The following is a 27,916-nucleotide window of genomic DNA, read 5'->3' on the forward strand; positions in this document are numbered from 1 at the left end:
AAGTCCAAACAAAGCCAAATTTGGTACAAAAAGAGTTTATTAAGTGCTCTTTAAAGTCACACATGCTGTAAAGAGCATTTCAAAAATTGAAGGAACAATAATTTAAGTTTCTAAACATGACAGAGAAGCATTTAAAAATCACCAAAGTGTACAGTACTGTACATACATTTTCTAAGACTCTGGGGGACAACTCGAAGAAGGTTCCTCTTCCACTCTTTGCTTCTTGCTGAAGAACCTGTCCATGGTCTGCTGCTTCATCCGCCTTTTCAGCACCTCCCTGAAAGACGACATGACCCTCGTATCAAAAGTGTTCGCAAGGTCACGTGTCAGGTCCTTGTCAGGGTGGTGCCGCTGTGCAAAAGCCTGCACATCTTTCCACTTCTGGCAAATGTCCCTCAGTTCTTTGGAGGACAGCCGCTGTGGAACGTACCACACAGAAATCCAAACCCAGAAATCTTTTTTTTTTTAACAACAGCAGAGTGCCCCAATGGTCACAAAAAATCATAAAAATGCAGAAAAAAACACACAAGCTTCCAGATTCTTGCAAACCCCTCCCCAGACTAAGTCCTTGAATTCCAAACACCCCAACCCAAAATCCAACCCCCCCCAAAAAAGTTTTAAAAGTTTAACTTACCAAATGGCTGCAAAAGAAGTTTTGGAAAAGCTTCAAAAATCACCAAAGTCTTCAAAAACCTCAAAAAAGGCTACCACACCGCGTGCTATGAGTTGCTCCTCGAAGTCAAGTCGCAACTGCACCTCTTCAAGCAATGCACGCTGGGTATTAACGGTTTTAAGAAAAAGGAAACAAACTTGCAAGACGTTTTCGTCTTGCAAAGCAAGCCCATACGGAAATTCGTCTTGCGAAGCAACTCAAAAAACGAAAAACTTTCGTCTTGCGAGTTTTTCGTCTTACGAGGCATTCGTCTTGCGAGGTACCACTGTATCTTTGTCTCCCCTCAACGTGACAAATGTGGCCATGCTAAGTAGCAAAAAACAATTATGTGTGAGGAACCTCTGGCCCTCCAGATGTTGCTGAACTACCACTCCCAGCAGCCCTGGCGGCATGACCAGGAATTATGGGAGTTGCCACAGGATCCCCCACCTGCGATAGAGAATGTACTTGTCGTTCTGTGTGAGGAATCTCCTCAGTGCCAGCACAGCCAGTTAATTTCTCTCAATTTTTCTTTTGAGGGGAGTGGGGACTTGCAATCGAATGGTGGATTTTTCAAAAAGTTAAGTAATCTTTAAGAATAAATTTTGCTAGTGGGTGACGGGTGGGGAGGAAAGGAGACTTGAAACCTTGTTGTGGAGTGACAAAGATGAAAACAAGATGCTTACTCTTCCACCTTGCAGTAGAAATAGCAGCTTATTTCTACTTTTTTGTGCTCTGCCCACAAAAAGTATGTGGGTGTAACTTTGGACTCCTGGAAAAAACGAGTGTACCCTAGGGCTTCTGGGAAGAGCTAAAGGCAGGTTGATTTTGAGCTCTTGTCCGTTTGAAGTACCATCCTTCTCCCGCCTACTTTAATTTTCCTTATCCTTTTGGGGCATAAATCCTGTCTCAGGACTCATGTCCAGAGGTTCCTAGTATCCTCCAAACTCATTTTCTTTTGTTTCACTTGACTTTTTTATTGTTTAGAGAAGGAAGCACTCCATTTTAAATTGCTTCCTGAGAGTGCTGGCTGTCCCAAAGGCTCTGTGCTCCTGCTACAGGATGTGAAAAGTGTGAATATCTTTCCGTTTGGAGGCAAGCACCTTACTTTGTTCCAGCTCCCAAACTTCCTCGAGCATCAGAGTATAATATATATATGGGTGATATTCAACTAAGTTTTACTCAGAGTACGCTCGCTGAAATGAATTAGCATGACTTAGGTCCATTAATTTTAATTGGTCTACTCTGGGTAAACCTTAGTTGAATATCCCTCCAATATGTTATTACTTTGATCAACTAATTCCATGGTAGCCAGTGCTTCCATACTACACGGACTTGAGTAAGATGCCTTTTTGCATTTCTTATACATTGTGCCTTAGAAGTGTATATACATGTGAGTGGCTCTTATATAATCGTATAATTGTAGAGTTGAAATAAATGTCATTGACTTTTTTTTTTTAGTATCCAAATGAAAACTCAAATTTGTTTGTTGCCCATAGGGCAAATACTAACTTTTGATTCAATGTTTGCATTCTGCTTTCTGAACAGTGTTGAGCTCAAATATTATTTATTTATTTATTTATTCTATCCCGCCCATTTGGCTGGGTTTCCCCAGCTACTCTGGGCAGCTCCCAACCGAATGTTAAAAACACCATACAGCATTAAACATTAAAAACTTCCCTAGTATAGCAGCTTTTAAAAGTAGCAAACTTTTCTATCAATCTAATCATCTCAAAACCATAATGACATATAAATGAATACACTTGGGGTGTATGGGGTTCAAATGGCAGGGACAAGTTGTTGTTTTTAAGCCTCTCTTTGTCTTTCTTGCCTGCTCCCCACCCCCAACCAACTCCATGGCTGTTTTAAATTGTAAGTATCCTGTAAATATCCTATTTTTTATTTGTGTGTATGTCATGTCTAGTCTAACTTGGTAGACTACTTGGTTTTGGCCAACCCTATGTATTTTTCTGCTTGTGGGATGAATTTTTCATCTCTGGGTCAGTGCATTTCTTGAACACATTAAGCTGCCTTGTGCCAACTCAGATCATTGGTCCACCTAGCTTAGTGTTATATTCTGTATAGGCTGGCAGCAGCTTTCCAGAATTTGGGAAATAAGACTTTGCAGTCTTACCTGGAGATGGGAGGGATTGAACCTGGGGCCTTGGCACTGAGCCATGGCCTGTTCCTGAAAACTTAGTGTACAAGCTGTCCTGCTCCAGTCCAGGCATGTCATTAATAACTGTTTCTAATGCTACTTGTGGTGTCTGTGCTATGCAGTGGCCATCCATTATGGCTCTACTACATTACATACCTGTCTTAATTGTAGTTCACCCTCTATAAGGGACACATTATGTCCATTGCTTCGGGAAATTCTCTGTATTCAGGCACATTTGCGCTGCAGTGCATAAGTTAGCAAAGTAGTCTCTCTTTTTCCTTAAGTTGTCATCTGTTACACTAAAGACATTTTTAAGATTTTTATATTCAATGGAAGTGATTTCATCAGATCATTATGATTCCTTCCTCACACATTAAACTTTGTGATTGATGTATTTTGTCTCTGTGTGCATGTATCTTCATCAGCATCATCATCATCATGTTTGAGATGGAAGATAAATACTTACTAAAAAACAAACAAATGCTGCCTTAAACCCTAAACTAGGCCTAGTTTTCTCCAGCCAGGCGATTCTGTTTTTAGACAAGCAGGTAATTGGTCTCATAGTAGAATAGTGCTGGTGTGAATGCCAAGAACGATAGGGTAATGTCTGACTTCTGTGTTCCAGACCAGACATAACTGTACCAGATCTCTCTTTAATCATTTTTACTAGTTATAAACAGATGGGACATTTCATGGTGCCAAATAATTCTTTCTCTTTTTCAAATGGTTGCTAAAGTGTTGTTGTTGTTGTTGTTGTTGTTGTTGTTGAACAAAACAGAAGTTTATTTCCCTTCTCACGGGTATGAAATTCTTGTGTAGGGGAAATGTGGTTGATTTGCTGCTGTTTTTAAACTTAGTGCTTCAGGTCTGATTCTTCTGTTCATTTTTGGATCAGCTGATCACCTCAGTAGATGAATTTAGTGATCATTTTCATACAATGCATATTTTCTTATGGATGCAGGGCTAAGGCTTAACGGTTTAAGGACAGGAGAGCAGACCAGAAACCCAGGTGGGCTCCAATACTGTACTGGAAGTGGATAGGAAAAAAATATATTTTGGGAGGTAAACTGCTAGGCGGCAGGCGGCTCTGCACATCTCACCTCTACGACTCTTTTTACTGTTTAAATCAAACCAGAGGCTCACCGACATTTGAAAAGGGGCTCATTGGGTTTTGCTTTGCGAGAGAGGCTTGGTGGATGTGATTGTCAAAGTTATTTTTCTTGATCTTGGGAAGGAAGTTCCCCAGGATAGATAGGTAAATTGGTCATTCTGCTTGGTCCTGGTTAGGCTTCATCTGGAGAACTCTGGTGTGGTATTCAATGGAAGTTTTACTCACAGCAGACCTATTGAAATTAATGGACCTGACTTAGTCAAGTTCATTCATTTCAGTGTGTCTAGTCTGAGTAAATCTTAGCTGAATACCTCCCTCTGTTCAGTTTTGGGCCTTGTCCATTTAAAGACTGTAGAGATAGATTGTTGGAGAGGAGGTGTGACAGGAAAGCAACAAAGGTAATAAAAAGGTTGAAATGTGAGAGCCTTGAATGAAGAGGAAAGCCGGGGGGGGGCGAATGGGCATGTTCAGACCTGAGGAGGAGAAATAGTAGTTTTCAAATGGGCTTAAGCTACAGGAAGGAAGATTGAAGCTAAGTATTAGGGAAAGTCTTTCTGACTATGAGATTATGCTGGGGAGCATGTTCTCAAGGTTGGTTTTAAAAGCTTTAACAATTGAAGAGTTTAAAGAGAAGCTGGAGAAATACCTGCTTGGGATGATTAAGTTATGGCTAATCTAGCTTCAGTGCAGCAGGAGCCAGCAACTAGATCACAGGTTTTCAAACTTTGCCCTAGTGAGCCAAGTTTTGATCCTTTCCAGTGTTACTGGAGACAAAGTGAATACAGTACAGTACATGGATCAGCTAGTGGCAGAAAGGTTGGGTGGCCGTCTGTCATGTATGATCTGGCTGAGATTTCTGCATTGCAGGGGGTTGGACTAGATGGCCCTCAGGTTCCTTCCAGCTCTACAATTCTATGATTCTGTGATCTGTGTCCTGGTAAACCAGGGCCGTTCTATACATAATGCAGAATGAGGTGGTAGAATTGTGGACTGTACCATTTCTGGTCACAGAGGTTGTGAATATTCAGAGTATGTGTAAATCTCCCTGCTTGTGATAAATTAGCACATCAAAGAGAGAGGAGGAGCTGTTCTCAATCTTTCCTTAAGATATTTTCCTTAAGACATACTGTATACAAGCAGCTTTTTTTGAGGGAGCAGGAATAAGAGAGGTTGCACCTGACACCTCTCCCTAACGTTCTAGTTTTCTTCTTTCATTGAGCTTTTTTGTTGAGATAATATTCAAAAATGTTATCCCCTCACATTCAGTCTGTAAGCTAGCCCTATTAATTTCAGTAGCTCTATTCTGAACCGGTATGCCATACTGCCACCTCCCCTCCCGCATTACAAATTCACATGACCCTTTTACGATCACCAGAGTGCCTTCCAGGAAGGTGCCTGACGATTATAAAAAGGTTGTGCCAGAGCAGAGGCACTTTGGCATGACCCTTTTATGATAGTCAGGCAAGTTCTTGGAGGGTTCTTTGCCAGTAGTCAAAGGGTTGCACCAAAGTGTGGGATATAAAGATAGAGCAGTCAAGTCCAACATTTCCTGTTTGCTAGAATGGGCACACAGAGCTTCAAACAGTCAAACCTGTGGGAGCCACCTCCCTCTGAGTGCGACCAGGTAGATGGGCACGACCCAAATAAAAGGGCTGGGCGCTCAGCCATCTGTCTCTCTCACTCTCTTGGCTCTTCGCCTTCTCTTCACCTGCACATGGTTCATCCTTAAAAAAGGATGTAGGCCCATGTTCAATTTAATCTTCAAATGTACCTGTAACTGCAACTTAAGCCTGCCTTCAGATTGCTGCTGAATGTTGTGGGGTGTAAGGGACAGTGATTACATGCTCAATCCCCTCCTTTTCTAGGAGAGATTGTTTATGATCGCCAGGCAAGATCTTGGAGGGCGCTTTGCCAGTAGTCAAAGGGTTGTGCCAAAGCACCTCTGGGAGGCTGTGCCTGCCGCCCTGGGAAGCGGTGAGGAGGCAGCGCCAGGCAAAGCTGCGAGGTGGGGAGCAAGCGAGTGGGCGGGATGGATGGGGGTGGGGGTAGGGGTGTAAGCATGCAAGCAGCAGCAGGCGCAGTACCTACCAGCACCCTTTCCCCAAGAAATAAAGCACTGATTCTGAGTAAAGCCAGAATATGGCCCCTGCATGTGTAGAGCAAGCCTAAGCGAGGTAACAGCCCCATGGGCTCGTGAGGGTGGAAAATCTAAGTGGCCTCCTTGACAACTGTCTAATAAAATGGACTGCTTTGTTTCCTGATGGCCTAGTCAAGACAGATACAATCTAGGCTGAGGAGAGCTGTGTCAGTATGCCTGCTGTGCCTTTTTAGAGAAGCTCTTGACACATTTGAGGACCAGGCATTTTTAGTATGAGGTCATTTAGTTGACTGCCTCTCCACCCCAATCCACTCAAAAATAGTTTTAAAATTTGACTAGAACTCTTAATTATTCAAAGCACTGGGCTAGAATAGCCTTTTAGTCCTGAATGTGATGTGGATTCAGATTTCTGATCACCAGAGTATGGCTTGGCAATCAAGAGTGTCCTGTGGGCTGCTGAACTGTCTTTGGGGTGATGGTGAGCCTCAGACATTGTAGGCTGCAAACAACTTCTCCTGATGGCCGTGAGATTTGAGGAGAGGTGGTAGGCCAAGCTTGAAGCCCTTTCACGTGTATGATTATCAGAGGTTTGAAGGACAAGGTTCCTGCATTTCTGATAGTTTTACAGAATAGGTTTTTTTTTTATAAGTACAGTTTGTTCTCCAGGGATGAGAAAAGTTGTGCCTTCTGCAATTTGCTCTTCTACTATACATCTGGGAAATGTACAGGAATCTTATTCTCGTTTGCATATGTTTACCCTAGATACTATTTGATGTGGCGCATAAACATATTGTATCTCCAAAATAAGTGAAATGTCTATTTATCCCTGATGGTTTTGATCTCTGATAGTTGGAAACAATAGCTTGACCTTAGTGAAGCTTGCAAGTTATGAGAGTACAGCTGCTGCTTCTTCCCCACCCCTGTAATACGCCTTCATATCACCAGTAAAATAAAAACTAAAGGGTGCTGAGATCAATGGACCACTTTAGCAAACGGGAAGTGGCTGTGGAGGCAAAACTGTGTGCAAGCCAATGCTTACAGGGAATATGGGAAACAGGAAGTCTTGTCCTGTTAAGAGATCATTTGACCCTGGTGCACTTTCTGCCTGATTTTCATAGCACTCTCTGTATAACTTCAATATTTAACACACTCAGAATGCCTGACAGATTGCAGATTTGTGAATATATATACATTCCAGTCTAAGCTTTCTAAATGAAGGGGGGGATGCTTGTAAAGGGAGTTGGGGAGGAAAGAAAAACACAACAAGAAAAGTGACCCTATTATTTCTTTAGTAGAAGACTCCTTCAAAGCAAAACCTCCCAATTCCCCGCGTGCGGAGTGGGTGCTGCAGCCTAGACCTACACCACCCAAAGGGAGAGACCTGAACGCTTGGAACCGACTCAAGGACCAGTCTTTTGGTAGGAAAAAAACATTTTGCACGGATGGCCAGTCACGGTCAGCAGAGCAGAATGACTGCCACATTGTGTTCTCTTTCTGTCTCTCTCTCGTCTCTGTTTTTCCTGTCTCCCACTTCCATCGCAGATTACCCGCAAGCCTGATGTTCTCTGTATAAGCCTGATGTTCTGTGTGCTCTTTGGGGACATGTGGGAGGGTGGGGGGAAGAGTCGGGGCTATTGACTTTACTGTATGTCATTTACTGATGTTGAGGACTTGTGGTACTGACATCAACAGATCCAGTTTTGCGTAACTTCTTCTATTTGCACAACTGCCTTGGAATGGGAGAGCCCTTCCTGCCTTCCTATCTGCATTTCCAGGTTTATCCTTGGAGTTGAACTTCCTAGATATTGTGAGTTAAAATGTTCCTGCTATAAGGGATGCTTTGAACTGCAAACTCTTATATAGCAGGTGCAACATCCAGCTTAGGGATGGGGAAACTCAGGCCTGCGGGCAAAAATTTGGATGTCTGGGCCTCTCTACCTTGGGACTCTGCCCAGGAGTATACCGTTTCTTCAGGTGACACACCTCACTAGGCCTGCTTGGGTGTTTCCCCCTGGCTGCAATGTGTTCTAGAACTCTGGCAGTGCTTCTTGCTTGCCTGGATGGAGGATAGATAGGAGTTGTGTAGAAACTAGCCTGCTGTACAAAGGTGAAGGTCACCTTTGTGGCTCTCCTCACATTTGTCCCTGTCCTCACCTGCCACCGACATCTGGCCCTTGGAAGGGTGTCCGGAAAGGAAGGAGGTTCCTTGCCCTGCAGTTGGTTAACAGGGGTAGTTTGACTGTCCCATTGAGTTTGGCTGTCCCTGTGCTCAGAAATGAAGCTGCAAGTGACAGGCCTTAGAGGCATTTCCTGGTTTGTTTTTTCCCCAGCAAGCGAGAGAGTGCTTGTTTGTTGGTCGCCATCATCCTCCTGCTCTGGATGCAAGACACCGCTGTGTGAGAGCTTTATTCATCAGAAATGCCTACTGCTTCCTTGCTTTCCTGCTTTGCTCCTGCCAAAAGCCAGTGGTGCTGGAGCACAGTAGCTGAGTTTTTGAAAAGGCTGTGTCTGGGTTTATTTAGTTTGTAAATGGGAGAGTTGTTCTGAGTCCTAGAGTCCCTTCTCCCCCCGCCTGGGTGGCAGAGTAGAAGATTTAGCAAGGCCAGAATTTGCAAAATTTCCAGCATGTTTTATTTATTTTAATTTTTGCAGGTTGCATTTATGTAGAGGAAAACCACACAAGATGTCTTGGCTAGGGGCTTATTGATCACTGTTGCTGCTGTTGTTTAAATATGTTCAATGCTTCTTCCAGCTTTGCTTCCAGAGCTCATTTGAGTTATAAGAGATACTGCTGGTTCATTTTAAATAAATTCCTGAAGAATAACTTCACACATTGCTGGTAAAGGAGGCGAGGCTGAGGTTGCAGTGGCAGAGCTATTAAGGGGATTTTGCTGGTTTCTGTTCCTCACTGTGGCAGCTAACTCTCTGCCTTTGTGCGGCTTTGGCATGATTCTCCATGACCCCTGTGAAACCAAAGGCAGTTTCCTACCTTGCTTGGAAGGACATAGGTGTGCTGTCACAAGCACTTTGAAGAACCATGAAATTGCTTTGTGGTTGTTGCTTTGGCATAGCCTATTGTTGTTGTTGTTGTTTAGTTGTTTAGTCATGTCCGACTCTTCGTGACCCCATGGACCAGAGCACACCAGGCACTTCTGTCCTCCACTGTCTCCCGCAGTTTGATCAAACTCATGCTGGTAGCTTCAAGAACACCATCCAACCATCTCATCCTCTGTCGTCCCCTTCTCCTTGTGCCCTCCATCTTCCCCAACATCAGGGTCTTTTCCAGGGAGTCTTCTCTTCTCATGAGGTGGCCAAAGTATTGGAGCCTCAGCTTCACGATCTGTCCTTCCAGTGAGCACTCAGGGCTGATTTCCTTAAGAATGGATACGTTTGATCTTCTTGCAGTCCATGGGACTCTCAAGAGTCTCCTCCAGCACCATAATTCAAAAGCATCCATTCTTTGGCGATCAGCCTTCTTTATGGTCCAGCTCTCACTTCCATACATCACTACTGGGAAAACCATAGCTTTAACTATACGGACCTTTGTTGGCAAGGTGATGTCTCTACTTTTTAAGATGCTGTCTAGGTTTGTCATTGCTTTTCTCCCAAGAAGCAGGCGTCTTTTAATTTCGTGACTGCTGTCACCATCTGCAGTGATCATGGAGCCCAAGAAAGTAAAATCTCTCACTGCCTCCATTTCTTCCCCTTCTATTTGCCAGGAGGTGATGGGCCCAGTGGCCATGATCTTCGTTTTTTTGATGTTGAGCTTCAGACCATATTTTGCGCTCTCCTCTTTCACCCTCATTAAAAGGTTCTTTAATTCCTCCTCACTTTCTGCCATCAAGGTTGTGTCATCTGCATATCTGAGGTTGTTGATATTTCTTCCGGCAATCTTAATTCCGGCTTCGGATTCATCCAGCCCAGCCTTTCGCATGATGAATTCTGCATATAAGTTAAATAAGCAGGGAGACATTATACAGCCTTGCCGTACTCCTTTCCCAATTTACATGTGCCCCAGTGACTGTGGATTTAGAAAACTGGGAAACTGCTTTAGCTTACAAGTCCTGCCTTTTATGCTCCAGTGGATGGAGAATTGGATGGAGACTTGTGGCTGGCTCTGTTCCTTGGTCGTGGTTTCTCTGAGTCATCATACACAAGTTGTCTCTCTTGACTTGGATTTCTTGCTTGTAGGAGAGGAATAGCCATGGCCCACAGGTTGGTAATAAGGTTAGAGGGAGAAAGGAAATGATAGTATCCATCCTGATAACATCAAACTGGCAACATTAGATATAGGTGGCTGCACAATTTTACCCAAAAGGGTTCTTAACGAACCATCCCTTCGGGGAACAGACAGGGCGAAGCAGAATATATAAGTGCACACGATCACAGTGTGACCTTATGACCTTCGACAGCTTCATCCTTGTCCTTTTAATTATCCCAGTGATTTTAAATCTGTTTTATACTGTGATGCCAATAAAGGTATTTGATTTGATTTGATTTAGGTGGCTGTAGATGGAGTATCTTCTACTTGAATTACCTGCTTGTGTTTCCACAAAGGAGCAAAATAGTTGCTGTTCTTTATAATAGAAGGTGTGAAGTGAGGGTGCTCTTTGAGCATCATGTTATATATGACAGGAGTAAAAATGAACAGTCCCACCACTGCTTAGGAAGCAAATGTGGGTAGTGGTGGAAATTTTCCAAAAGGCCCTTGTGCAAGGGAGTACATGTACCTCTTAGTCTTCCAGAACAACATGCCCTTGCTTCAGACCGAGGCACATGAGCATGGCCTGCCTTCAAGGTTGGCTCTGCGGCGTTTGGTACAAAGCAGGAGCAGACATCTGTTTGCCTTGAACAAAGCTGTGCAGAGTGTTCAGCCCAAGTGGCAATTTGCTCCAGAGTACATGGCCAGCAATGTTTGGCCAATGCCTAGAAGTGGTACAATTCTTCATAGTAAATTGATTTGTGTCAATGTCCATTATAATCAAGGTAGGGAGTTTTAGGGACACGGGTGGCGCTGTGGTCTAAACCACAGAGCCTAGGGCTTGCTGATCAGAAGGTCGGCGGTTTTAATCCCCGCAATGGGGTGAGCTCCCGTTGCTCGGTCCTTGCTCCTGCCAACCTAGCAGTTCGAAAGCATGTCAAAGTGTATGTAGATAAATAGGTACCCCTCCAGCGGGAAGGTAAACGGTGTTTCCGTGCGCTGCTCTGGTTCGCCAGAAGCGGCTTAGTCCTGCTGGCCACATGACCACGCCGGCTCCCTCGGCCATGGCATAAAGCGAGATGAGCACTGCAACCCCAGAGTCGTTTGCGACTGGACCTAATGGTCAGGGGTCCCTTTACCTTTTAGGGAGTTTTAAGATTAAAAAAGAAGTCATACCTGCTGAGTGCTGTTGCCTTGCAATGTCATTCTGTTAGCTGTTCCTTCTCAGCACAAGATGGACCTGCTTAGTTTTATTATGCAATTTGTGTAGCTGATGGGACATGATCTGCGCCTAACAGCAAACCTTGGCTTTGTGTAGCAACTCCTGGGACACACAATAATTTCTCCTTCCTCTCTATTGCAGGACTTTTGCAGTTTGGGTGACACTTGGCTTTTATACACTGTGGGTCTGTTTACTGAGTCTTTTGGCTCCTTGGTTTTATCCCAGGCACCAGTCCTTGCATCTGAAATGCCTCATTCTTGCTTCAGCTGCTGCATAAGAATGATCCTCTCGTTGGCTGTGCCTGGGTAAAGGGATGGGCTGCCACAAAATGTGAAATGTAGGAGAATATGAGAGGCCTCTGGGAGCTTTTTGCATAGGGCTTTTGCTCTTTTAGATGTTTTTGACATCCAACCAGACCAGTAGGACAGATTCATAGTTAAGACTTCACATCCTTTTATGTTGAGGAAATATGACTATTTGGACACAACAATTCTCTACCAGTTCTCTCTTCTTCTCCCTGCTGTGTGGTGAAGATTGGGGGGAAAGGACTTTAAGGATGGGTTCCTGTCATAGGCATAGCCATGATTTTTGTTGGGGTGGGGGCAGGCTTTTGTTAGGGGAAGTAAAACCTCAGATTTGTATTTATGTTTATTGATTTTGATTGACTGGGGGGGGGCAGCTGCCCACCTTGGCTATGCCCATGGTTCCTATTACACCAGCTCCCTTCACTCAAGACTTTATCATGCGGGGACTAGTTTCCCTTTAGGCTTGTACATGGATCCCTTCTCCACCCAGTCTTTCCTGTGGTCCTGAACTGTGACCCTTGGATCATGCTAATTTACCCTGTGCTGTCCCTGATCTGTTCTAAAGCAATTCAAGGGCAGAGCTAAGGGTTTTTAACAACCCTATTTTAACATATCCGTAACAAAGGGTTTAAAAATAAAATCAGAATTCTCCCAATTAAGGGAATGCAATGGAAGCCATTTGTGAAGGTGCAGCAACTGGCACTGTGCAGGATTGGATCTTTCTACTTAACAGTTGTTAAACAGGAGGATATGATTCTGTGTGGTGGTGCTCCTATGTTAGCAGCTTCCCTCTGTGCAAGGGAAGTTGCTTGTGGAAGTGCAGCGCTGCGCAGGATCAGATCCTCCTGCTTGACAGGATCTTATCCTGCTTCTCACTTCAGAGGGTGATAAGTAAGCGTGGCCTAGAGGGAAAGGAAATCCCCCCCCTTTCTCTTGCAAAGAGGAAGCTGCCCATTAGTTTGCCCCATTTTTGCATTTTTTCCTTGTTCTTACTCATCCCTGCCTCTCCTTCCTTCCTTCCTTCCTTCCTTCCTTCCTTCCACCCTGGGTAGATCTGGCCTGCTCAGCCCGATCTGTAGCAATCTGGGTATGTCTCAACCTGACTCAACCAAGGTCTGAATCCTCCCAAATAGGCCTGATTTGTCTTGGGGTCCAGGCCTCAGCCAAATCCAGTACACCCCACTTCCCAGCCCAGCAGTGCCCTCCCCACGCACAACACTGTTATGATTGTTTGGCAGGATTTATTATTATTATTATTGCTTTAAGTGTGTATCTGTATTGCATTAGTTGCCTAAAGACATTGACTAGGACGTGATGGGAGTTGTACAAACACTTTGTAAATTACAGGTCACTTCCCAGCTGGACTTTGGGAGGTGATCCCACGGTGGCATTTGCTGTAGGAGGCACTCACTTCCCTTGTTCTCCTTCTTCTCCTCTCCATGGGTAGAGGGAAGAAAATAACATATTTTGGAAGATGGATCCTTCAGGATATTTACAGTACCATATGACTTGTTTCTTCTTGCAGTTTGTTTTAGCCGTTGCTACCTTGTGTGCATCATAAATTGATGAGAACTGTAGTTTGCGGCCAGTCCTGAAGCTCAGTTAAGCCCCAAAATGAGGATAATAGGGGCAAATCAATTTCATGAATGGAAGGTTCAGGAGGTATTCAGAGAATCACAGAATTGTAGAGTTGAAAGGGACTGTGAGGGTCATCTAGTCCAACCCCCTGCATTGCAGGAATCTTTTGCCCAATTTTGGGCTTGAACTCATGACCCTGAGATTAAGAGTCTCATGTTCTACTAACTGAGCTATATTTTCTTTGCCTCTGAAACCTTTTATTTCACTTTAAATTATGAAGCTAATGAAGTCTCTCTGCTGCACTATAATTAATATAAAGCAAAAACTTGTCCGGAGAGGGACGCTACCAGTCCCATCCCAGAGAAGATGAAAATCAGGGCCTAACATTTTGGTCAGATCTTTAGAATTCTGCAGAAATTCTGCTTGGTTGACAGCATATCAAATTTTTTTCACTCCTCCCCCCGGCTTCAATTCTGATCCATCTGTACAACGAAGATGCTTATATGCCTTTATCTTGCTAACATCCACCCCACCAGTGTGGTGTAGTGGTTAAGAGCGGTAGACTCGTAATCTGGGGAACCGGGTTCGCGTCTCCGCTCCTCCACATGCAGCTGCTGGGTGACCTTGGGCTAGTCACACTTTTTGGAGTCTCTCAGCCCCACTCACCTCACAGAGTGTTTGTTGTGGGGAAGAAGGGAAAGGAGAATGTCAGCCGCTTTGAGACTTCTTCGGGTAGTGATAAAGCGGGCTATAAAATCCAAACAACTACTACTACTACTACTATTCTTCTTCTTCTTCTTCTTCTTCTTCTTCTTCTTCTTCTTCTTCTTCTTCTTCTTCTTCGTCTTCGTCCTCGTCGTCTTCTTCTTCTTCTTCTTCCCACCAGTCCAGCGTGTCAAGACAGGACATCGTCTTTGCAGTTTTCACACATATATATGCATGAAAGGGGTAGAGCATCTGCTTTGCAAGCAGAAGGTCCCAGCTTCAATTCTTGTATCTCTGAAACCCCAGCCAGTCTGTGTAGGGCATCAGTACTTAGACGGATCAATAGTCTGACTTGGTATGTTGCAGTTTTCCTGCCTTGCTACAGCACACAGTACAGAACTAGATCCTGTTGCAGCCTTGTAGGGGTGGGGGTTTATATTGAGGAATGGTTCATGTTCAACAACAGGATTAAATGTCACAAGGCCAACAGCTTGATTTACAGGATACCAGCATGAAGAATGTTAAACAAGTGTTAACTTCCGTTCTGCTAGGTGGCTTAAAGGAGGGTGTTGCTTATATTGTTGTACATGCACTTGCTGTCATGGATTGTTTGGACGCAGAGGAATGATGGGAAGAACCAGCTGGGGAACTACCAAGGGAAGAAGACTCAGTGCCTGGGGAGTGGTGGTGGGACAATGATGAGTGGTCACAGGGAGAAGACTAGGAAGAGGTGTCTGAAGATGAAGAGGTAAAAGGGCTTAGTGAGCTGAGAGAGTCAGTGGCAGAAAGAGGTCCGGAATCAGAAACTGAAGCAAGCGGGGGGGGGGGTGCCAAAAGGCAGAGACGAGTCAGGCTGGTGAAGAAGCTGGGATGTCTCTCCCTTCTGCTCAGACAAGCTCCCTTCCCCATGGTTTCCCAGGACCAGAAGAGATACCAAGAGGGAGATGCAGGCGCAGTCCCCGATTGGTTGGGGAAAGCCCTGGAGAAGAGGGGGCTTATACACCTGTGGGAAGGTGGGGACTTTCAGTCTCAGCAACTGTTTCATGGGGAAAGACCTAAGGGAGGTTGAGTTGCTGTGCTTATTAGGCCCCACACTCTGCCAAGTCTGTGAAGCTTGTGTGTTTGCTGAGAAAGAGTTAACTGCAACTTGGTTCACTCTTCTTTGACACTTGCTAATGTTTAACTCTTATCGCAAGTCAGGCCGTTGGCCTGTCTAGCTCAACAAGGTCAAGTGACTGGCAGTGGCTCTCCAGGGCTTTCTATTTCCTAGCCATACCTGAAGATCCCATGGATTGAGACTGCGGCCTTTTTCATGTAAAGCATGTGGTCTGTCAGTGAGCTGTGGCCAGCGTTCGAAACTCCCATTGTTCTGGGCACGTTTTGCAACAGGGAATTTCATTAACGCGAGACGTTTCTGAGCTCTGGGCGCAGTACTGAGTCTAAGATTTCAGATTAAAATTGCCACTGCTGCTTCCAGAAGGAAGGAGGACCTTTTCCTGCCACCCCACTTCCAGCCACTCTCTGAAGACTGGAGAAGGGACCCTCATAAGAATATTAGGGGGGGCGGGATAGGTGAAGTGTGGCTTTGTTTTTTGCAGTCTTCAGATGAGGACTAGACCATGTGAAAAATGAACATAAGATTTTAGCTGCAGTTCATTCATTTTCAGCTTTGTATTCTTGTTATAAAAAAGCACACCTAGATACTCCATAGCAGAGCCCATAACCTAGGTTTAAGGTGCCATTTAGCTCCTTGCTTTCATATCTCAGTTTCTAACACTGGCTGTGGCCATTCCATTGATCTATGTTACATGTTCACTGCAACCATGCCGGTTGCCATCCTGTTCCTGGAAGACAAAAAGAAGGTAATTACTTGCATTATTACAGTAAGGCCCCATCTGCATTATATATTTAAATTAGTATCTTTCATTATCCTTAGCAAGCAACAGTTCCCAGAAATCCTTGAGGAAGCTATGATTGTTTAAAATGGCAAGATGCAGCTTTAAAGGTATAGTGCAGATGGCGCCTAAGTTTTTAAAAACTGTTGTTGTTGTTGTTAAAATAATAGCGATGATGATAATGATGATGATAATAATTTTATTATTTATACCCTGCCCATCTGGCTGGGTTTCCCCAGCCACTCTGGGTGGCTTACAACACATAAAAAAATTGTAAAACATTAGACATTAAAATTTTTTCGATACAGGGTTGCCTTCAGATGTCTTCTAAAAGTCAGGTGGTTGTTTATTTTATTTAATTATTAAGATTTATGTGTTGTAAGCCGCCCTTCATCTTAAGATCTCAGGATGGCTCACAGAATAAAATACAGGATAAAAACAAGTAAATAAGTAAAACAAAGCATCAAAACAATAATCCCCACTTCCCACAGACACATTTAAAAGGCTGTAGAATATTAATCAGCTAAAAGAGAGTTGTTGTTTTTCAGAATAGCAAATCTTGATCTAAGAGCAGAAATGATGTGGAATCTATTCCTGCCCTTTACTTCCTGTCCTCTCATTTGGAAGAAACGATGCCTTAGTTTCTAATTTGTACCTTTCCAGCTTTATCTTTGGGCTCTTGGTCCTTAAAATGCCTTCCTCTGTTCCACTGAAGAGTATGTTCAAAGGGCTTCTTATGCCTTGTCAAGTTGTATTTTAAACTTGTTCATGATAAGCTCATCAGTCTCCTTAATCCTCTTCCTATCTGACTTTTCAAAAAGACTTTCCCACTTACTCTGAAGGAGAAAATTGAGGAATCATCTTGGGCATTGATGATAAACTGTGTGATAGCAGTGAGGTCATCACATTGCTGATAGTAACTCCTGTAAGGGAATGTGCCCACAAACTGGTACAACTGCTGAGTTACTACGATATATCAAGAATGGTAACCTTTCTTCTCCTCAGGCAGAGTTATAACTTGACCTTCAGAAGTAAGCAGACAACCCCCTGAAGAAGAAGAAATAACAGTGGTATCAGGGTTTGCATATGAACCATGGATGTAATAGCTTGTTTGTAGGCCCACTGTGAAATATCTCTATGAATTCTTGGGGCTATGATTTTGTTTGTTTCAGTTCTTCTTCCCAAACCACACCCTAATGCCTGCTGAGTGCAATTCACATCACCCTCTGTTCATTCCTGTGGGATATCACTGTGAAATCTTACAATTACCAGAATCAGCACTGACAGAGCAATCCTGTGCATGGCTAAGCTGAACCACACTGAGTTCAATGGGTCTTATCCCCTGGTGTGTATAGGATTGCAGTTTGAACAAGTCACTGTCTGTTTTAGGTCCCTGTTTAGGTCTCCATTTCTGGCTCACATGAGTATTAATGAACTAGGAGAGCAAATTCCTTTTCACATACTTATTTTTTATGTAAACGTATGTAACTTTAGAAGAAAGCCACAAAAGTGTATGCTTTAAAGACTTTAACTGGTCTCTGGTAGCATCCTTTAGCTACAGACTTCACTCCACTCTTTCAGCAGACATAAACCTTTATGGAAGAAGGTTTGAAGGCATGTGTGTGAGTGTGGGTAAGAGAAAGAAAGAAAGAAAGAAAGAAAGAAAGAAAGAAAGAAAGAAAGAAAGAAAGAATATGCCTGCATGCATGCGAAGGAGATGATTTTTATCAGGATTCATTTTCTCTTGGGGATGGAGGGAGTAGAGCACAGTGTTCTTTTTGGGATACATTACAAAGACATTTCCGTTGCACATTCCTCCCTGTATCTGTAACCTTTTAAAGGAAGAAAAGAGCAGTGTTGATTTAGGGAAAACAAAAAACAAAAACTCAGGCTATGTGAGATGCTTATGAGCTTCTTTCTAACTTGTGATTAGTCAGTACCACTTCCTACCCAGAGTTGTAGTCCTCAGACTCCTTAACCTTTTAGGAGTGAGGTACTTTCTTATCAATGCTGTCTTCTTTTGAAGCAGCTAGGATGGGCAGCTCACTTTTGGAGCTGATGTGTTGATTGAGTTGGTGAATGTGTCAGTTCAGATGTGAGAGTCTGTGTCCATGTGCTCTTCCTTTTCACTCTTGTGCACCTTATTTCCATTCTACATTGTATCTTAAGCCAGTTTCCTGAGATGTTCAAACCAAGAGAGTATGTTCTGAGTGACCCCTTTGATCCAGCCTATTAAACTATGTTGGACATCACAGAAAGTGGTTTTGAGACAGTTTTACGGAAGTATTATATGGTGTTAAGGAAGGCAAGAGAGGGGAAAGAGGAGCATGCAGTGTGCTCCTGATTCAGCAAAGCAACATTTGTTTGACCAGGATTGTTAAGTTTGAACTGAGCAGTTCAAGGAGGTAGCTTTGCTGGTGTTCCATAGTTTGAGCCTTGGGGTGGAATTCTGCTAATAAGTCCTGACAGCATAAGCTCTGCACAAGGACTTTGGCTTACACAGTGAGACTTTCCCTCTCCCCCTGTGCCCTCGAAATTGTCTTGGAAAGGGAATTGGGAGAGTCCCTTGAGCAGCACACGGAGGGAGGAGAGATGAGATTGTTGAGTGTGGCAAACCAAAATGTTCGCCCTGATGGAATGATAGGTATTGTATGACACTGAATTCCTCCTTTGGAGATTCACATCCTCTGTTCTGAGGATCATACCATTTCATTCTCAGTCCCCATACAACAGTGTTGTATCACCATTGCATTGGGATATCAACTGAGCATGGGGCCCTGTGCAGTGTTCTAATTTGATCCACGAGGCTGTTTTCCCCATACCATGCCCACCTGCCCTACACCTGATGTCATATGAGGCAAGTAGAGATAATAATAGAATTCTAGAGTTGGAAGGAACCACGAGAGTCGCCAAGTCCAACCTCCCCTACAATGCACGAATCTTTTGCCCGACATGGGGCGCGAACCCAAGACCCTGAGATGAGGAGTCTCATGCTCTAGGCACTATGCTATCTCAGTCCATCTAGCTGCTAAAGTACAGCTGAAAGCTTTAAAGTATGTTCCTACTGGTTCAGCTAATAGGTGGTGTGAGCAAGCCCACTGGGATTGACTGTGCTGGGGAGTTCCCCATAGCACAGCCAGCCGCTGCAGAAAGCAGGACTTGAAGTTTGTGCCTATAGGTGGTAACTTCAAGCCTACTGGTATTGACTGTACTGCTCACTTCCCCTGGGGAACTCTGTGTAGTACAGCTGATCCAGCCCAAATCTGAGTTTCAAATCAGTGCTAATCAACTGATCAGCAGTAATTTCAAGCCCTGTTGCTAGGCTAGGCTTTTCTTTTTTAGCATGGAAAAAAATGACCCTATGTCAGATTGTTGACGGGGTGGGTGGGATCCCCCCCCACCTGCCAAAGTGTCTTTCCAGGGGTGTGGGAACCAAGGGATCCATCCCACTGGGCAGCTCCAGTTCTCAACCCCTGATACAAAGAGTCATTACAGCACAAACACAGTGAAGGAATTTGAGATTTGGTGGTTAGCAGCTTGAAATCATAAGCATCACCTACTCGTCTTGGGACTCCTTTGTTCTGCATTGTATCTGGAGAGTCAGAGCTGTCGAATGCAGAATTAAGATCACTGATGGTTTCTTGATGTAGGATTGCAGTCTTTTAATTTATTAAAAGTCTCACATGTCTATATTTGTATGCAAATTGTACTACAGGAATTGATGGTGCAGCGCCTGAAAACTCAGCTGTATATTTTGGAAGTGTGTTGGTGTGAGGGGGCAATTAAGAGTTGTTGGGGGGGGATCTTGGGTGAGTTTTATTTTATTGGGTTGCCTTTCCAATACAATTTTCAGAAGGCAACATATTAAAACCTGGTTCTTCATCTTCTAATCAATGTTCCCTGGAGTTTGAAGCCCCACAGAGTAGCAGGTGGATTGGAACATATTGGGTTGTACACATGGGCTTAGCCAGGATTTCTGTTGGGGGGGCAGAACCGACGTGATTGGTCAGTTAGTTAATTATTTCTATTGTTTTACTTGATTGGGGGGTTGCCCCCCATGGCTACACCCATGGTTGTACCCTACCAATGGACACATTGAATCTTATGGACCTAAATTAGTCATGCCCGTTAATTTTGGTGGATCCACACTTGAGTATAACATAGCACACTTGGTTCTGTGGGATTGTATCCAACTAATGCCCCATTCTGGGTGCACATGCTATCCCAGCTTGAGCCATATAGTCTCATTTCACCCAGCTGCTAAGTCAATTTTCCTGCCAGATGTTGAGCAGGGGAGAAAAAGCTGCTTTATTTGAAATGAGAGTTACAGCAGGCCTATATTTAACATTTTTGGTGGATATTTCACTGGCGATTTCAGTTTATCCCATTGTACCTTTCAGCAGCAGGAGTTCTTCTGCTTGCTTGTAGAAAGGGGGGGGGGAGGGTAGATAACTGGAGAAGTTCCTACGGGGTGTAAAACAGTGATGGCGTTCTGCATCATTTTTACAAGCCTCCGAGCTCCTTCTCTTTCTTAGCTTGCAGAAAGAAGTAATGTTTCATGTCTCCTGGAAGCTATTGCTGTGTTAGTAGACCCATGGGTGGGAAACCCATTTTCAGCTTGAGGACTGCATTCTGCTACAGGCAATCTTCTGGGGCCAGCAAGCCAGAGGTGGATGTGGTGAGAGAGAAAAAATATGTGTGTGGCCAGAGGCACAAGTGGGTGGAGCAATTAATATGACTCTTACCTTACAGTAGGCTATAATTCATTCAGCTGCACAAAAATCAAGGGGTTTCTACATGCCCACACCCACTTACATCTCTCCCATCTTCCACCCAGACATGCAAAAAGCATGATCTCAGTTTGAAAACACATTGTAGCCAGGCAAAACCACTCAAAAAAGCAGAGAGCAAAACTGGCAGGGGTTGTGGCGGTGGGGTGGCTTTGGCCTAGGAGAGTCCCGAAGGCTGGACAGAGAGTGTTAAAGGGCTGTCTTTGGCCCCTGCGCCTAAAATTCTCTACTCCTGCTGTACACAATCTGGTCTTATACATGTGGGATTTCCAGATGGGGAAATGTTTGGAATGTGCTGTTCTTGCAGAGTCTTATTCCTGGAGATTCAGACTTACATTTGCTGTCAAATCATTATTTTGCAAGCAACCTCTGCAAATCAGAAAATGCAGTTCTCTTTGCTGCCCCGTTCCAGAGTGCTGTTGCAACAGAATGTGAGCAGAGGGGCTTGTGGTTATGGGAGGGGTGTCAGAGGCACCTCTTTTGGATTGTTCCCTCCATATCCCTCTGAGCAATAAATCTTCTTCAGGTTATGGACGACAGTAACGGCAATTAGGGAAAGCCTGCTTTTAAGTGCTGCCCAGCCAAAGCCATTTTCTTTCTTGAGATGGACGTTTTGGTAACATGTATCTCCTTTGGGGGCATCCTTTGTTGGTGTACATGTTTATGGAAAACAGATTGACAAGAGTTGCCTTCCCCTTAAGCGGCATTTCTGTCTGTGTGCTGCATTCTTCAAAGGTTCTCTGTTCTTTCCAGGGGCTTTATAACTCCACCTGAACCCTCTCCCCCGTTCCCAAATAGCGAGTGGATTGGACTCTCTGGCTCTTCTGGTAATGGGCTTTGTCTCTAGCCATTGGCCCTTTAATCAGCCCTCACAGTAGGGCTGATCCAGGTTCTCTGTCTCTCCAACCTCTGATTAATCACTTTGCTCCCAAGGGCCAGCACCAGCTTTCTGACTGCATCCTCGAGCCCTGCCCAGTGACTCAGCTGCTGAGAGATGAATTGCCTATTAATCCACAATGTTGAAATTGCTTTATTGCATGATGCAGGCACGTCCCTGGAGGAAGTTTTAATCTGCGTCTGGACTGTGAGCCATAAATAATGGGAGGCTGGTGCAGTAAAAGTACGTTGTGTGGGTTTGCTTTTAACTGCTGGTGCTATAAATGCTGCTTCCTATTACTGCTGTAAAGAGCCCACAGCCCTGTCCGATAAAAGTCTGAGGAGTCAGAGCATAGCTCTGTTATTGTTGTTGTGACCTAGAAATAGTTCTCCCTTTAAAAAAAGAGCAAAAATTATATGATTATGGGGTTGCCAGATCAGGACAGATCAATGTGAAGCCATTGCAGCTTCATTGTGGGTTAGTTTATGAGAGTATGTTCAGTAGCCCAGCCTTTTCTAAAGGGCTCAGGTTAGTTTGGGCACATGATGTTTTGTTGTAGGAAGCAGCTCATCAAGCTACTGTCCACCTGTGATTCCTGCATTTCAGAAGGTTGGACTTAGATGACCATTGGGGATACCTTCCAACTCTAAAATTCTATGATTCTATGATCTAGCCCTGTATTGCCTACTAATCTGAGTGGCAGCAACTCTCCAAGGTTTTCGGCAGTTCTCCCAGGTTAACTCAGAAGCACACCCTTTCTAACACCTCATCCTGTTTAACAAATCCTGTCCTACTTAATACAACCCCACCGAATCCCCTTCAGTCAGTTGATTGGCTCCTGCATTAAATAATAATAATAAATTTTATTTATATCCCGCCCTCCCCAGCCGAAGCTGGGCTCAGGGCGGCTAACAACAATAAAACAGTACAAAAGTACAGCACAAACAACACTCTAAATTCATTCATTATAAAATTAATTAATTCAAGCCACTGGCAACCATTGGGCCAGAGCTCCGCGAAGATTGCCGAGGGAGGGAGTCAGGCTGTGCCCTGGCCAAAGGCCTGGTGGAACAGCTCTGTCTTGCAGGCCCTGCGGAAAGATGTCAAGAAAGATGTAAAGAGGTCTCTGTCTACTTGAGCACTAACTTAAAGTACTGGTTGCAATACACACTTATCTCTTTTAATCCAATGCTGCTGTCAGTTTCGTTAGATAGGCTAGGTTGAGAGATAATGGCTTACCCAAGGCCACTAGTGAGCTTCATGACCCAGCAGGGATTTGAAACCCGAACTTTCCTCTGTGATTCTAAAACCAACACACAGCATATCTGAATTTCCACACTACCTCTTAGCTAAGGGAGTTGCTGAAAGCCCTGTGACTTGCATGCATTTGACCATGGTTTGGTTATATAGGCCTACTAGTTGATCTTACAAGAGCTGGGCAAGTAATGGTGTTGGTTCTGTGGTGGCTCCAGCCTTCTAGAAATCTCTTGCTTGTGATGTTTTGCATGGCTCTCTCCCTGTCTATTTTTAAATGGGCCTTAGAATATGAGTGCTCTGCTTTTAACTGACACTGGTCGCAGTTTCAGTTTTTACACCTTTAAATAAAATTTTATTTTTAATGCTGTTTTTATATATAATGTTTTTATTTTGTAAATTGCCAGTGTAATAAGGCAATTTATATACAATGGGAAGGTGGGCAAACTTTGCCCCAGTTGCTGTTGTTGAGGTGGATGAGCTCTAGTGGTTACTTGGTACTGAGGAGAAGTTCAATGAACTTTCAAGATGCTCAGAGGCTATTCTATTCTCCATCACTTCGCTCTCGCTCCAGAGCTGAGCCAGCACAGTGTTAACGCCAGTCGAGCCTTGGCTCAAAGAAAGCCTTGATTATGACTTGCCTTGAGCTCTTTGATTTGAGTGGAAAATAAATATTTTCTCAGCTTTGCAGAGGAGTACAGATAACTGCATCTATAGTCGCACCTTCTTTGTGAGTGTCACTAAATTGGCTGATAAGACAGAAGCGTGGGGTTAGGGGCATCACAGTAAAGGAGCTGAACCTCCAGCTGGTACTAAAAGAACAGTATTTATTCCATTAAAAAACGAGCAACTAAAAGCTCAGTGTGTTATGATAATATTATTCATTGGCGGCAAATTAAAGTGAGATAACTGCTGACTAAAATGCTGATGTGCTTTTTCTTTCAAAGAGAGAATTTCTCCACAATTCTTCAAAGGTTGGGCTTGGAAAAACAACCTCCTAGACCTAGAGAAAGGATCTGAAGAAAGAGCCTAAAACTTGTATTTGTACTTGGTGCTTTAGAGCAGGAATGGGGAAGTTGTGGCTCCCTAGATGTTGTTGGGACTACCAACCCCTGTCAGCCCCAGACAGCATGGCCAGTAATCTGGGTTGATGTGGGGTTGAAGTCTACCATCATCCAGAGGGCTGCATGCTCCCCACATTCTTTTGAGTATTGAAAGCCTTTTGGATAACTTATCCCAAGATTTTGTTATCTTATCTACTGCAAGGTAGCTTACTGTTTTTTCCTTGTTTCCTGCTTCACAGCCCTGTCAACCTAACCATTGTACTACACTGGCATCCCTCCAGCATTTGCTTAAAAGAGTTAGACACCCGATTTCACTTGACCCTGAGGTTGATGCTTGCTGAAATGCAATAGGCCTTTAAATATTTCTGTTCTTTAGGAATGAATCTTCTTATTAAGGACCTGCTTTTGAAAGACACCTCTGGTCTCTCTGCTTCTCTTTCTCTCTGTTTCACCTGCTGGAATGACAGAGCCAAAAAACAGATTTTAGGAGATCTCTCCTGCCATTGTGGGGCCTATTGAAACTCGGTAAGAGGGGCTCACCTGATTGGCTGAGCAAAACAAACAAACAAACTCTGGTCTTTATTCCCATTTGGCCTTGTTCTGATTTGCTCTTCTACCAAATAATTCATATCTCTCACCCACGCCCATGCTTCTCCATGCTTGGAACAGATAGGAATTGACCCTCTAAACAAGGAGTGGTGAACTGACTGCCCTCCAGAAATGGTTGGACTCTAGCTCCCATCATCCCTGACCATTGGCCATGTTGGCTGAGGTTGATGGGAGTTGGAGTCCATCAACAACTACTGGGGGATCACAGGTTCACCACCACTGATCTAGACCCAGTGCTTGGTAAACCTATGCATGTTTACCCAGTAGTAAGTTCCAATGACGTAGCGAGACCAATTTAAACCCCGTGTCCTTCTCACCACCCTCAGTATATTGCTCCAACCACCAATTTCCTGTTTCCTCCCAGAAGCAGAAATATATCTGAGGACCCTGTGCTTCCACTCCTCACTGGTTAATGAGGTAGCTGTGTGATGGGTAGGAACAAGGAGGGGCAAGTCTCGTCAGAGTCACTTGCAACTTTAGCTCTGTTCTCTTGTACCTGAGTTCATACCACACTCAGAAATGTTGAAACAGCTTTGCCCACTAGGGCAGCATCAGTTTGGTGGTCTTAACTTCAGGTCAAATGGTTCAGTCTAGCCAGCAACTGGTCTTCCTCATTAATTGACAGCTGGGCTCCAGTGAGAACACAGTTCCCTGTCACTTCACAGGGTATTATAGTGTATGAAGCTGAGTGGTTTGGACTGATGACATGTGAAGCAGAGCCACAGTCTATTTCTGCCAAGTTAATTGATTATGCTGACTGGACTCTAAAAGGTCTTAAACATTTTATCTTGGTCCTTGTCTTCCCCCAGGATTGCACCGTAGAAGCAGCAATCCAGGTTGTTGCCTCCAGGCAGGCTTCTGATGGTGCTTCAGAAAGAGCCAGTTGTTAGAATGTGGGAACTGAGTTACAGGGGTTTACTGAATACAGGGGTTTACCGTACTCTGTCTGGAATGTCACAGTACTGGAGGTTGTAATGACAAATGCATCTTTATAACGTTAGAAAGCACATTTGCTTCCTTTCAAAAACTGTGCTTTAAATTTAGGGATGGGGGACGCCTGGTCTTCCAAATGTTGTTCGACTCCAACTCCCATCAGCTCCAGCCAGGAATAATGAGAGTTGTCATCCAGCAGGTTCTGGAGGGCCACCAGTTTCGCAACTCTGATTTGAAATGGACCCAATTGGAATAGTGTTTTAAAGTATTTAAAACTTTTCCTTCTCCAGATCATATATTTCAGTGTGGCTCCTAATGTACCACAGTGCCAACAGGTGTCTGTGGGTTTTAGGAGAGGTGATGAAGAGTCCAGTAGTCCTCCCTTGGGCCATTGACATTACCCAATAATACACAGATAGAGTGTGGGTTTTGCGTAGTTATCAGGTCCCCCAGCAACTCCAGAGTTTCAGAGACACTTAAAGCTACAGGGTCAACGACAGAAACTAAGAGGAGCTGCATTTTCTAGTACTGGTAGTGGCTTTATGTTAAACACCATATGTACAAGGCTAGCAGGTTGAGGGTGAAGAACGCCTACTTGCTGTCTGCAGATGATGTGGCTTAAATGCTCAGTGACTCTGTGACAGCCGTGCCAGAACTGCAAACTGAATAGAAGATGGAGAGGTGCCTGGCTTCCATATTAGTTACATTATGTTTGAAATAATGTATATGAATGTAAACCCTGTAACACAGCAATAAACTTCAAGACCCACTACAATATCAATTTGTAAGAAGGATTTTTGTTAGGTGGAAGAGGGGGCAGATCCCTAAAAATATCCAGAAATTGTATACCTTATATTACAAATCAGTGATCAAAAAGTGTTGGACAAGAGTAGAGGTTCCCAAACTTATTTGGCCTACTACCCCCTTTTCAGGGGGGAAAAATTACTCAGCTTCCCCCTGGAAAGGGTTCACCCAACCCCGGAAAAACCCCTTGCCTCCAGTATGACCACCGGATACCGGGGAGGTGGTGTCACTGTCCTGCAACGGTGCCCAACCTGGTGGTAAGCGTCATTACACAACAGATGAAACATGTGCGAACTGTTGTTGTTGTTGCTGTTGTTTTAATTCTCTTCTTTCTTTATGCTTCCACTGCCCCCTGATTTTTATTCAGTGCCCCCAACTGCACCCAAGGCTACTACAGTGGCACCTCTAGTTACGAACTTAATTCGTTCCTGAGGTCCGTTCTTAACCTGAAACTGTTCTTAACTAGAGGCGTGCTTTTGCTAATGGGGCCTCTTGCTGCCATTGCACTGCTGGCACACGATTTCCATTCTCATCCTGGGGCAAAGTTCTCAACTTGAGGTAACTTTTCCAGGTTAGCGGAGTTTGTAACCTGAAGCGTTTGTAGCCTGAGGTGTTTGTAACTCGATGTACCACCGTACTGCCCCCTGGATCGTTCCAGCGCCCCCCTGGACAGTATTGCCCACTTTGGGAAACACTGGACAAGACCTTGAAGGCTCTCAGCAGCAAAAATTAAAATCAACCCCCATTTTTTGTTTCTATTCAATCTCACTTTATGTTAAAGAAAATGCTCTTCAAGTGTGATGGCGATTTAGGACCCTGGTGAAATTGTGCGTGGCATCAGAAAAATGGTTAAGGAACCTATTAATTTTGTCCCACAGCTTCTTTTGTTAACCAGTCTGAGGAATTGAATTTAGACATAAAATCTCAGGACCCGCTTGTTTGTTGCTGTTGTTGTGAGGCTATCTGTGGCACCTTGATGGACAGCTGTACTCGATTTAGACTAGAATTTGCGTTGGGATATGGCTATAGCTGCGAAACTGATCCAATCAGCTGAGGATAATTGGAGTTACAAAATCAAGTGAAGATTTTCATGCAGTATGGAATAGCTTTGTTTTGTTTTTCACATCACATGGAGAAGAGATAGCATCCCTCAATGATACATTAATTTTTTCAGAATTCACAGCAGACACTGTCTCGATTACTTAACTGCAACTTTCTTTCTCCACTCTGTCTCCACTCTGGAACTGAGCTGGCCTGCAGTATAGGAGACTAATGATTAGTTCTAATCTGCAAGTATCTCTTGTGAGCACAGTGTGCCCATTGTTTATGTCTGAGCTACGGTTACTGTGAGTGTTCTCTTTTTATTTGTGTTTTAGAAATAAAAAGTTAGGTAGGGGAGAAGATATAAATGTCCACTTACCTTTCCTCTCCCTGCCATTAAATCTCTTTATTATGTTAAATGACCAGTATTTTCCTCTCCCTGAAACCCAAAAGATTTGGGGTTTAACAGATGGTCCCTTCCTGGTGGCTTGCTGTCCTTCCCTTGCTTATTATCTTAATACAGGTTTTGTATGCTGGGTTTTTTTTTAATGCAATACTACTTTTTTAACAACAGTAAAAAAGACCTTCATCTATAATGAAAGATGCATAATGAAGAACC

The 27,916-nt window shown here is 43.9% G+C and overlaps 1 protein-coding gene across 5 annotated transcripts in view; it reads left to right on the forward strand.

The window, feature by feature from the left end:
• The window catches only part of LRP1 (LDL receptor related protein 1), a 316,344-nt gene that overhangs the window by 26,030 nt on the left and 262,398 nt on the right, over positions 1-27,916 (forward strand). For 2 of the 5 annotated variants that reach the window (XM_053370298.1, XM_053370312.1), the window contains exon 2: positions 7,312-7,437. The exons of 2 other annotated variants lie outside the window; for them this stretch is intronic. In XM_053370298.1, the coding sequence (XP_053226273.1) occupies positions 7,312-7,437 (126 nt within the window). The remainder of the gene's footprint in view (positions 1-7,311; positions 7,438-27,916) is intronic. One more of the 5 variants, XM_053370304.1, reaches the window with a different exon arrangement.

The sequence above is a fragment of the Podarcis raffonei genome, chromosome 2 (genome assembly GCF_027172205.1).
Source record: "Podarcis raffonei isolate rPodRaf1 chromosome 2, rPodRaf1.pri, whole genome shotgun sequence".
Classification (NCBI taxonomy): domain Eukaryota; kingdom Metazoa; phylum Chordata; class Lepidosauria; order Squamata; family Lacertidae; genus Podarcis; species Podarcis raffonei.